At 38.4% G+C, this 12281-nt stretch overlaps 1 protein-coding gene across 6 annotated transcripts in view; it reads right to left on the bottom strand.

The window, feature by feature from the left end:
- Positions 1-125: 125 nt before the first annotated feature.
- Positions 126-12281, bottom strand: part of LOC146449313 (glycine receptor subunit alphaZ1-like) — a 20774-nt gene continuing 8618 nt past the window's right edge. For 2 of the 6 annotated variants that reach the window (XM_085101128.1, XM_085101126.1), the window contains exons 2-9: positions 10837-11014; positions 8578-8669; positions 7264-7331; positions 6466-6683; positions 5275-5357; positions 4115-4270; positions 2914-3347; positions 126-2056 (exon numbers count right to left, since the gene is read on the bottom strand). In XM_085101128.1, the coding sequence (XP_084957254.1) occupies positions 1775-2056; positions 2914-3347; positions 4115-4270; positions 5275-5357; positions 6466-6683; positions 7264-7331; positions 8578-8669; positions 10837-10925 (1422 nt within the window). In that variant the 5' untranslated portion in view covers positions 10926-11014 and the 3' untranslated portion in view covers positions 126-1774. Of the gene's footprint in view, positions 2057-2913; positions 3348-4114; positions 4271-5274; positions 5358-6465; positions 6684-7263; positions 7332-8577; positions 8670-10836; positions 11015-11091; positions 11359-12281 lie in introns of those variants that run through there. The other 4 variants (XM_085101125.1, XM_085101129.1, XM_085101127.1 and 1 more) reach the window with 3 other exon arrangements.

Raw genomic sequence — 12281 nt, 5'->3', positions numbered from 1 at the left:
TGCGTGAAAATGGTGATAATTTAGAATGTTCCTTTCGCTGTTGCAATAGCGTTTCACGTTTATTTGTGATAATTTATTTTACTTTATGAACAGCAGGCGTTACATTATGACGCGTTACAGACGTGTTACATTGTGGCGTCAGAATAGTTTATTATCTTGGGCTTTTTTCATCCATTTTATGGGAGTTTGTGAGTTAATGGTCGATAATACTCCTAGAATATGGGACTTAGAGCGGTTTCCAATTGAGTGTCGTAAAACCAAAACCAAAGTAATTACCCTGGCCAATCACAACAGCTGTAAATAACACAACGAGCCAATCAGAATTCGAAGCAAATACATGTAACTGGCGTCAAGCGCGGGAAAATGCGTGCGGCGAAAACACGATTGGTTTTGGTTTGGATTCCCATTGGTTGAGAGAGTGGTGCAAGTTTTGTTAACCTATCACAGAGCGTAGCAATGCAAAACCAAAGCAAACATGAAAATACTTTCACATACTCAATTGAAAACAGCTCTATCGGGTAAATAAATAAATAAATAACTTTAACACTGCAATGCAATGACCTGCTTTTGGGTAACTGCGGATTTCCCCTAGAAACAGTTTCGTTACGTCAAAATGATAGCACCGTTTATTTACAAACGGCATTAATGCAGGGTAAACGGAACACTGTGACAAGCCGGCCTATAGCCCTATCTACACTTGTCGTTTTTAATGTGAAAACATGTACTTCTTGAAATGCCTCGGTTCATTGAAAAGTACACCTTCGAAAAAGGAACACCATCCTAGTGAAAGCGGAGAATTTTGAAAATTTTAAACAACTTCGGCCAGTTCAAAGTAGAGTTTTCGGTCAATTTTATTTGTTTGCTAATAACTGTTTTATTATTAATTTTTCTCAACTTCACATTGCCATTAATTCTGAACGTAGTAAGATAAACCCACTGACAAGCACCGAAACGAGTCGAATATGACTCCCTAATCTCGTACCCAGATCTCCCACGGTCGACATTCCCGAACCGAATGAGATCTGGGTACGAGATTAATGACTCCCTATATGGTCAGTAGATGGTCGCCAGGACAACCAATACAACAACAACAGGAAGATTTGTGAGATTGTTACTGGAGTTGATGAACATGCAGGCTAAACTACTTCCTTATCACTGTCTTAAATACTAAAACTATAGAAATCGAACGAGATAGATTACTTTTATACTGACAGGGTAAGTTTCAAAGCTACAAAGCTTGTGGGGGTCGTTTATATTAAATGTAAAAGAAAAAGAAAAGTTCGTGAATTAGTTGAACAGTAAAACTGTGTAAAATTTGAATCTATGTGCGAATATGTGTCTCGCCAATAACAGCAGACACAAAGCAATAAAACAATTGGAGCTCGCGAGTTAATGACGGTGTAAAGCGAGGGCAAACGCTCATAAGCTGTTGGTTTTGCTTGCAATTAGCAGAAAATCCGTGAAATAATAACATGGTTTCGTTTTCGCAATTTACACATTTTTTTGATTCCACAGTTAATGTTTCATCTGAGTTGCTGTGAGCCTCGTTACGAAAGCGAGGCTAAGTGCAAAGCTTTTAATGTGAAAACTTGTTTTGTTTACACACGAATGAGAACTAATTTTCATATAAAAAACCTGCGCACGAAGCCTCGTTTTCATAATGAGGTTGAAACCGACTCGGAAATGGCCTTCCGTGCAAGTTGGTAACCGTTGAGAGCTTAATTTAAAACGAGCTATACGATTATTTTGATTACTGTTACTGTAAGTCATTTTATCACGTTGATAAATAAATAATCCAGTAACAGATATTGAATAGTAAATAAGACAAAGGAAATCCGATTCTTGCGTATTTATCTACAGCATTAACGCCTACATCGCGAAAATTATTCACAAAATCTCCGTCTTCGTCGACTGAAAGCTGCTGAAAGTGTGCTCGTCTCGGGTTCTGGTGTCCATTGTCGCTATCCATGCTGTTTTCCACCATTGAATGCTCGTAGCTGTTGTTTGTTTCTCCATTTCTACTCCTGGCAAGTTTTCGAAGATCGGAATTTTCCTCCTAGGGAAACAGATATAATATTCTTCTCAGGATTTATTTTTTAAATTTAACAAACTTGTACCCAGGATCCTCTCGACATTCTATGTAAAAGCAGAGATGGTCCTGGGACGAGTTTGGATGCTTACTTATCAGCATTCTCGTCCCATTGCAACTTGCCCTACTTTTGTTCCATTTAGCCCGCGGCGCCTGTTGGGATAGGGACTGCATGACTGGCCTCGTCTTCAAGCGTCGCTATTTGATTGAACGCGGTGCGCATGGAGTTGTGGGATTGTAGACGCGTTTTTTTTCCATAACGCCCCGCGCCCCTGTTTTCGAGCCTTTTTAACGACCAATCACAATGCGATTAGTCTCGCTGAAGCTCAGTGGCTAAACATACAACTGATGTGTGGCTTGATTTTCGTCGTGGACTCAGAGGCTTTCGAATTTTTTCCTTTGTATTCCCAGGCATGTGACAAACTGGATACCATTTACTAATCTTTTACTTGTTACATCACTCGCCCATACCTCCTTATTCGCACTAGACTCTTTCAACAGTAAACAGGACTTATGTAGTAAATCAGCCAGTTGGCTACGAGTTTCTCTGTAGCTCACTGGGTGGAACGTCCAATAGGTGGGGGTCATGGTCTGAATCCCGTTCAAACCTGAATTTTTTTGAGGCTTTCTTTTTGCAAACTGTTTAAGTTAACAACAACAACAACACTTATTACATCACAAGCAAATAAATTTATACAGAAATTCTTCCACTTGCATGTAGCTCACTAATCGAGAAGGGGGAAGAAGAAATAAGAAGTTGCGTACGTAACTGCGATGATCTTTCATCTGTTAAACATTTCAGTTCATGATTATGTTTTACTTACCCTTGGTTTGTCTGTGCTACCATATCTGGCCCCAGAGAGCGGAAAATCTTCAGGATCATCCTTCAGTCCTTTGACCTTTCGCAAGATGTCTGTTCCCTTTCGTGTCAGCTTCTTCGCTTGTGACTTCACGAAAGTAGAACTCGGATATTCCACCAAGGCAGCGAACACGTACAGAAACGAAACACAGAGAAACCAGTCAATGGCTTTCACATAGCTGACCTTCGGCATCGAAGCTTGTATTCCGAAGATTAAAGTCGTGAGTGCGAGGACCGTCGTGATTCCGAGCGCGACCCGAGCAGGTGGCGAGCTTCGTGGAATCCAAAACGACACCCAGCTGAGAATGGTGATAAGGATTGTTGGAATGTAAATGGAAACGACATAGTAGAATTTCTTTCGTCTGATATGAAAGGTTAGCCTTAGCATAGAGAATGTCCCTGAAAGAGGAGAGAGCGTATTGAGCATTTGATATCCTTTAAATTACATGGAAAATTCAAGCAGAAAATATCAAGCGAATTCCTTAAGATACAACAAAATATAATAATTTTTACTTTTTTACCAAGACACAAGGCAAGAATTTGAAAATGTAACGTTGGCACAACGTATCAAGTTGCAACTCATTTCCAACCTGGCTATGAGCAGGAACAATTTATTATTATAGCAATTTCAAAGAAAATCGGCTCATTATTTTAAAACGATTTCTCTGTTAGCTTGCAAAGTTTTGCAAGTAACAGATCAAACACGAGGAAGAGTGTTTCCTCCGATTTCGAAACACCGACAAGTAGGTTGGAAAAACGAGGGGCAGCCGAGTTTTTTTCAACCAACTTCGAGGTGTTTGGAAATAGGAGGAAACACTCTTTCGAGTGTTTGATGTAGCTTCTCAAACTATTGATAATTCTTGGAGAAATTCGAAGCAAAAGTTCACAAAATTTTATGATAATTAAGATCACATTTCTAAACCTCCTTCACGGTAGTGATTTGCTTTGTTTTGGCTTGATGAATTATTAATGAGTTTGAGAAAAAATAGCTTTAGTAGCCCCCAGCCGAGAAAGGATCGATGAGGGAAGGCTAGGAATTGCTTGACTGCGCATGCGGGGGAGGTAATACCCAGAATGAGCTTGTGAAATAGACCGATGTGTACAAAATCGAGAAGTGTATAATGTGTGTTTATTGAGTGTAAGAAAAATGAACTTTGACTAAATACCTGTAACATAAGAAGCAGTAATTTCGTCGACAGTAAAATCATCAACTGCAAACTGTGACATGATCAGCTCATCTCCTATAGCCACCGCAGATTTAAGATTGTCCGGATCACCTTTGTGATCCCACTTGAAGTACAAATCGTCGGCGGTCATACCATCTGAAACAGACATCAATAATTTTTCAGGGAGCAGGGATGGCGCAGTGGTGAGAGCACTCACTTCCCACCAATGTGGTCCGGGTTCAATTCCCAGACTCGGCGTCAAATGTGGGTTGAGTTTGTTGTTGGTTCTCGTCCTTGCTCCGAGAGGTTTTTCCCCGAGTGCTCCGGTTCTTCCCTCCCCTCAAAAACCAACACTTCTAAATTCAGTTCGATCTAGAGAGTGTACCCATTTAGTGCTCTGCGCTAAATTCATTGACACTTAATAAACAAAGCAATTTTTATTGGTGATGCAGGGATTCTTCTGAACACTGGTTCCTTCATGCCAAATATGGATCAGCTAAATTTCAATTCGATTCAGAGTCCATGTATATGTCATTTCAATGTCGCTGTTTTTCACCTAACATTGCACTGTATTTTATTGCCAGCAGCTTTTATATCTGCCCTGGTTAATGGCATATCAAAAATTAATCCAAACGGCTCAGAATGATCAGTTGTACTGAACCCTCCATTTAGTATATTTGAGAATTCCCCCCTCACGATCAAGATAAATACCATTAAGCAGAGCGGGCGCATCACATGTTGATCAAAAGGGAAGAAACTAGAATCTCCTATCCAAAAGGAAAATCGCTTTAAGACATGCTTGTAAGAGCTAAACTGAAAAGGCTTTTATCAACACAACGGACACACAGTGGGAGTCGTGCAGGTCTGTCAACCCCATTTTTACACGATTTATATATTTCATTTTAATTGTACTCAGTCTCCATATGAATCTTGCCATAAGCAACCATCACGATTGCTCGTAAGCGATAACCTTTCCTAACACTGTGTACTTCGGAGCGCCTGCGTGAGACGCTACGCGAGGCAAGAGGGAGGTGGCAAGGAAATTACACTATATAATTAGTCAAGGCTCAAGCACTTCCTATGCAGGTTCATACCTGATTTGAAGGCAGTAAAATAACGTACTAACGAGAGATATTTTTACCGCATTACAATCTACTTACAGCTCTCAAGAAGTAGACTGCAGTTTTGTTTATCCATGGGATAGTTTCGCAGATCCATTTTACAAGCTGCGATCACAGTCATTCTAAAAGAAATTTAAAAGAAAGTTTAATATCTGACAAATAACCAGGGTACTTAGATAAGTGTGTGCAGAAATATAGGCACGCGATGCGAGCAAAGGCGAAGTCACGTGGCTAGTGTGGCACGGGTATCGAAACAACAAATACTGAGTATCGACTGCATTCCAAACTAAGTGTCAATGGTATCGAGTATTTGGTATCGCATACCGATGCCGGTCGACGGTCTTTTAGTAGGTGCTAGCTAGTTTCTAGTGTTCTTCAAGGCCGGGTTGTTCGAAAGGCGATTAAGGCTAATCCACGATTAAAAGTTAACCGAGGTATTCGTATCGCTCATTAAAAACTTCAACTTTCAACTTTATTAGGTGTTTGCATAAATTTACGCGTACGATTTTTTGGCACCGCGGGTAGCAAAGTTAATCTAGGCGGGCCAGGATGACAAAAAGAAAATATGACTTTAACTGCTAAGTAAGAAGGCAGACTGAGCTATAATATCAAAGATACAAGAATAAGGAAAGGTTTTTGGGAGGACTAAAATAATGAACAGCCTTTTTTGAGCTTCTTTAAAGGCAACACAAGAGAAAAGACAAGGAAAACATGAAATAGCCAGGTAGGAAGGAAAGGAATGACAAAACGGTAATATACAACTATGTCAGTTGTGATTTGAATTTTGTTATACAGATTCAAAATCGTCAAACAAGTCTTCACATTCTAGGATGTTAAATAGTACAATTTTGATTTTCTTTTTGAATAGCGATTTGGGTAATATCCGGAGCTTTGTTGGTAACTCATTCCACAGCTTCACACCGATTGATTTTGATTTTGAAGGCCCATTTTAAGCTAATGGTAAAGAAAAGTCTAAGGCAAAACTTAGGGACAAAAATCTTTTGGATGAATCCTTATGGATTAGTAAATATACTCGAATCAAAGTTCACGTTAACACAGCATTAGCTTAATCAGGCTTTGAACAACTGAGACCAAATGTTATCCAGGATGAACAACACCCACAACGGTCGGTCACATTGGGATTCATGCAAGAAGTGATTTCTTATTGCCATCGCGTAGAAACGGAAAATATTTTTAATTATAACATAATTAGCTGAATGGGAATATTACCGTTTACTGTAGACAACTTTGCCATCTGTATTAATGGTGAGAAGGAATTCCGCTTTGGGCTCCATTTTGGATTTTTCATTGTTTATATACGTGTCTGGTATCCATATTTGTTGCATGATATCTCCATTCAGCGTCAGGTTTCTCTCGGAGTAATATTCTCCAAACCGAAGACGTTCATCATACCACGTTTGTCGCATAAAGAATGTACTTTCAAATTGCTTTAACGAAAGGAAGAAAAAGAACGCAGTTATTTGCTCACCATCCAGCAACATTCTTGCTCTGGCTCAATCTGGTTTTATTTGGCCGAATTATTTTATTTTAGTTGCTTCGCCTACAGACACAGGAAAAAAGAAAATAACAACTGGCTTGTAGACAGGGAGAGCACAACAGCTTAACCAATTATAGTGGATGCATAATTAAATACTAAAAGAAGCTTTAGATATAAAGCGACGATTTTTCAATTTTACAGACATGTTTCGGCAGCAAGTTCTGCTTTCTTCAATGCAAATGTTATAGAAGATGCAAATTTTAATATAAATGACTAGTCTATGCTTACACCATACAAGGTAGTCCCAGTGTGATTATTCAAGTGAAAGTTACTGAGCAGTACTTTCCTGTGGTGCTGTTTATTATGCTGTACAAGGTAGTTCTAACTTTTGAGTCTGTGGATTAAATTATAACGTGTGACCATTCAAATGAAAGCTACAGAGCAGCACTTCCCCGAGGTGCTTTTTTTTTTTCAGCTTTTGAATCTGTAGATGAAATTCTAAAGTTATGTAAAGACAATTGCTTTCGTACCATTTCTCTTTCATCGAGTCCACCCAATGATGTAATAAACAAGGTGACTAAAACTTTAGCAGCTTTTCCTGTGAAAACAAAATGAATGCGTTCACTGATTTAAACTAAGAGAAGGCAAAACGCCAACTAAATTTGTTGAGTTTTGGCTACTCACGACTGAGTTGTGCGCAGCATTTCATTAAACATCAATAAAGAGAAGCTAGACAATCACCTCCTCCCCCCCCTCAATAAGGTAAGAAATGGGGAAGAGGGTGCTTATGATTAGGGGCGGTTTTAAAGCGGTTTCCAATTGAGCGTCGTAAAACCAAAACCAAAGTAATTACTCCGGCCAATGGCAACAGATCTAAATAACACAACGACGAGCCAATCAGAATTCGAAGCAAATACTTGTAACTGGCGCCAAGCGCGGGAAATAACGCGTGCGGCGAAAACACGATTGGTTTTGGTTTGGATTCCCATTGGTTGAGAAAGTGGCGCGAATTTTGTTAACCAATCACAGAGCGTAGTAATGCAAAGCCAAATCAAACGCGAAATTACTTTCGACACTCAAATGAAAACCACTCTATCCGGTCAGATGATCTGGGTACACTCTGTTTTTTTAATAAGAACATTTTTTATAAGAACGTCGAGGCTGAGATTAACCAAAATTTTAAGAACGTATTAAGAACATTCCTCAGGCTGAGAGACGATTAAGAACGTTTTTATTTTGTTAATCTGTGTTTAAAATCAATGTAACAAATAAAAATTAACCAAAATACTCAAGGGCATGTTTTGTATAACATTAACAATGGTGACACACATCTCAGTTTGTCATAATCAGCAGTTCTTGATACCATATCTCAGCAGACAATGCACTTTGATAGGTTTACTGTTCACGTCCTCAATGATTTACTGAAATATATGTAGTGTATACCATGTAATTTAAGAACATCTTAACAACGTTTTCAGCCTCAAATCGCAAAAAAATATAAGAACGTTCAGCCTCAGCTCCAAAATTAGACGTTCTTATAAAAAAAAACAACAACAGAGTGCAACATACTAATGACCATAACAAACTTAGTACTGAGCTATAATTCGTTGGTAACCTGGCTGTTCTAAAGAAATCTTATTACAATATTTTAACGTAAATTTAGGGAGAGAAATTAAGTTAACGACAGCAGTGAATGCACTCGGAGTAACACCCCTCAGCGGAGGGCTTATAACCAAGATTTTGGGTTGTGTTCTAATTAAATATTCTGCAGCTAGCATTTTCAGTTCATTTGTTCAATAAAAAACAACAACAACAACAACAAATGTCTTGGAACAACAGCTTACCTTCAAATTCTGGTCTGAAGCGTTTGTCATAGTGCTTTCCGTCAAGAAGCATGCGCAATACCTCCGACGCATTCCTGCCACTCCACGGATAACTTGGACAAATGAGAGCGATGACTCAGTAAAGGGTTTTAATTATAGCAACTGGTGCGCGCATGCTGGTAAATACTAGCAAAGATCATTCGATGTCCCTGATAGAAGTGGGAACTGGCTAAAGTGACCGATTTCTCGACTCGAGGGACTCGTATTGGCTGATACAAACTTAGTGTTGGTTTCTGTGAACTCACAACAGTTGTTCATATTCCTCATCAACTTCTCAAAGACAACTCTTTTGTTTTGCAGAACGCGCATTAAAGAAGGTTGTTGTTTAGTGAATTGTTTGAACCCAGGGGTATTAGTAGACTGTCTAAATGGTCTTTCCTGGTAAGAGTGCCATGAAAAATGCTGACGGTTCGATAACCTGAGTGAAAATCATCATTACAGTCAGTTTAGAGTTTAATTAGTTCAATATAATAAAAACAAAACCAAAGTGACCACTCACTAATGGATCTCAGCAAACGCAAACATCCTAATGAACCAATCAAAACTCGACGACTGAGTACATGAAATGACGAGTAAAAGCGCGCATGTCACGATTGGTTTTGGTCACTTCTAACTGGTTAAGAAAATGGCACGATTTTTTTTTTACCAATTACAGCGTGTTATGAAGAAAACCAATACGTTCGCGAAATTGGTTTCAGTATGAAGATTGCTCTATTTGACAACATTTAGATCTCTGGTTATTGACTTAATTAGATTATTCACGACTTTTTTGGATGTGCAGACTTGTAACAATGATTTTGTTAGGCTCTATAGAGCAAGTATCACTTTCAAATTTGTATAAGCGAAAACTTTGAAATAACGTGCTAGTGTTAAATTGTACTATACTAAACTTAAATTACACTATAAATTGTGCTATACTAAACTAGTGCACTAAATAGCTACTATACATGTGCCGTTTGCCAATTTTGTTCAACGAATGTCAGTACTGGTTACACCCGGCTTAAATTAATGACGAGCGACTCTGCGCAGCGCAGGTGCATGGTTTCAAAGACGTAATGAAAAGTTTTATTTGTATTAAAAGCACCTTTGGTTCAAACTAATTAGTGGAGATCAGAGGATAAGTCAAATAAAATAAGTTGGCAAAATTTGGAGAACCAGATAATCGCTCATGGCAACGTTCTTGGCGAAATGGAAATAAACTTTTTTTTTACTTAGCTTAGTAGAGAACTTTGCGAGCGTTTGCCATGTTGACGTACAGCTCATTACATCAACATAGTTTAGTGCCAGAAAGGGTAAATACGTCACAAAAATTCTAAAATGATGCCAGAAATTTCTTTTCTTAAATAGTTTTTTTCGCTACTTGACCTTATTTTAATTTCATATTTAAAGAATTTTATGGAGAAAACTCCATTGGTAAACTCCAAATGTTAGGTTTTGTATCATTCTGAGAACATGCTCAACCGAAACACCTCATGTTCAAACGTAGGCGCTCGGTGAAGTAAACATGTCCCGCAGGGAGTGACATGAAAATTTGATGAGGTCAGTTCAATAAACCACCCATATTACAGATGAGGTCGTAAGGTGGTCTTTGATGCAAGGGCTCCCAGTTGGTGAGGTTTTACGATGTTGCTCAATATGATACGCAAACCACAAGTTTGCAAACCGAGTGATATTCAACATTACTAGGCCACGTCTGAAAAATAGATCTCTGTTGCATTTAAATAGATACACGCGCAAATGTAGTAGAAATAGCGATTTTTTTTCATTGTAGTATATTTTATATAAACAAGATATTTGCCTTTATACTGTTTTCTTGGCAAAAGAGGGTTTGTGCGTGGGCGAAACGAGAGCTCGGTTACGTAGACCCAAACAAATTCTGTTTCACTGTACTTTTATAGCTGAATGTAAAATCTTTTGAAACAATTACGGCAGAAAATACAACCATTTTTATCTATAGATAAGGGCCCTTGACACCGACAAAATAACCTTTATGGCATTTTAGAGTATTGTGAAAAGTGAGGTCCTTTATCTGCTTGGGAGCCTCGAGCTGTGTTATAGCGTTTCACTTCGAGGCCATTCTCGCACGTAGTCAAGTTATATTCACCAGCATTAGCGAGATATTAATAGAAACATACACTGAACGATAAAAATACACAGTAAATAATACTACGTTTGATGTGCCGACGCCAGCGATGGAAACTCCCAAATTATTTTACAAACCTTGACCGAGGATCGCCCTCGGAAGCCACCCATCTAATCAACAAGGCGAAGGAAAGCAAGAAGAGCCGAAAGTAAATTTGTGGCGCCATTTAATTGATACGACCTTTCACGCGGGTAATAACGGTTGTTATGCGTTCGTCTTATGCGTCCGTTTTATGCATCAGTATAGAACGGAAGCCTGCAAAACAATAGAAAACAAGTATTAATCCGCGTTTTACCTAAACTAGGTTTTAATGATAAAATACGACAATTTACCTTTCGGTAAATGCTCATAATGGCACGCGAAATTCACGCGCCTTTCACCTCTGATCTGGAGACGACTCTTTCCGGTCGAATTTTAAGTGATTTGTTTGTAAATGTCCTTAAATCCAAATGCAGCTGCCCCTTGTTTAAAACATGCTTTGTTTTTCTGGTAGTTTTCAGTGGCGATCACGCTAATTTGCTCCAGTAAAAATCCCGCCCATTGTTCTCTGTTTCAAAACTGTAAGTGCGATTTCAATTTTATGTTCCCAAACCGGGATAATGCTCGAATTTAAATCATTGCCTTACAGTATTGATTTCTGCAGTATTACGAAAATTGAGCCTTTTTAGTTAACGTTCTTCTCAATGAGAAGAGAATTACTAAACATACATTTTTGCATTGCAAATTTGACTTGTTTGTTAAAATATAATGCACTCATTTACAACTGGACAACCTCGCTCAAGTTTGGCATTGAATATTTACATCAAAATGCCAACAGAAAAAAAAAATAATCCTCGATTCTTGGTATTGAGGAAATTGTCATCTTTTATCGTTTAGTTTCAGTTGGTGGTTGAGTTAAGCTAGGTCAATTGATTGAAAAGTCTGAAATGTCACCAACAAAATCCACATTAAAATAGAGTTCAATAATTTTGAACCGAATTTGACATCTCACTGGACCACTTTTCTGAACGGTTGAAAATTCTTTACCAGGCGTTGACAAAGAAAAAGGTCTCAATAGATGTAATTTTCTATGATATTTTTGTCAGAGGCAGACCAAAATGTTTAATCAACGAAAATACAATATAATAGCCAGTGTGAGATCTTCTAAACTAGAAAAAAACAAAGGCTTTTCTTATGTAGAAGGAGGTGTCCTACCGATATTCAAGATGTTCTAAATAGTGTTAAAATTTCTAAGTAAAAATTAGCACTTTGGGGTGCGGAAAAAGAAAACAAACATAACGATCAATGATTGAATTCTATTCAGCCCACGAACAGTACACAAGAGTACTTCTTGTTATTCAACTTTTGTTTTGAGTTAAAATGCTAATGATTGTTGTACGTTTTCGTTTTTTTTTTTTATTTTTTTGCGTGCCGTTGGCCTGTATAAAGAACATTCTGATCGTAACATGATTTGTACTAGTCTCCCACGCAGTCGTTCCCAACGTTGCTTAGCAACCTTAGTGACCTGGCCTTGGATTGGAAG

The sequence above is a fragment of the Pavona decussata genome, unplaced genomic scaffold (assembly GCF_977016875.1).
Source record: "Pavona decussata unplaced genomic scaffold, jaPavDecu1.1 SCAFFOLD_602, whole genome shotgun sequence".
Classification (NCBI taxonomy): domain Eukaryota; kingdom Metazoa; phylum Cnidaria; class Anthozoa; order Scleractinia; family Agariciidae; genus Pavona; species Pavona decussata.
This window is presented reverse-complemented; position numbering and strand designations above follow the sequence as displayed.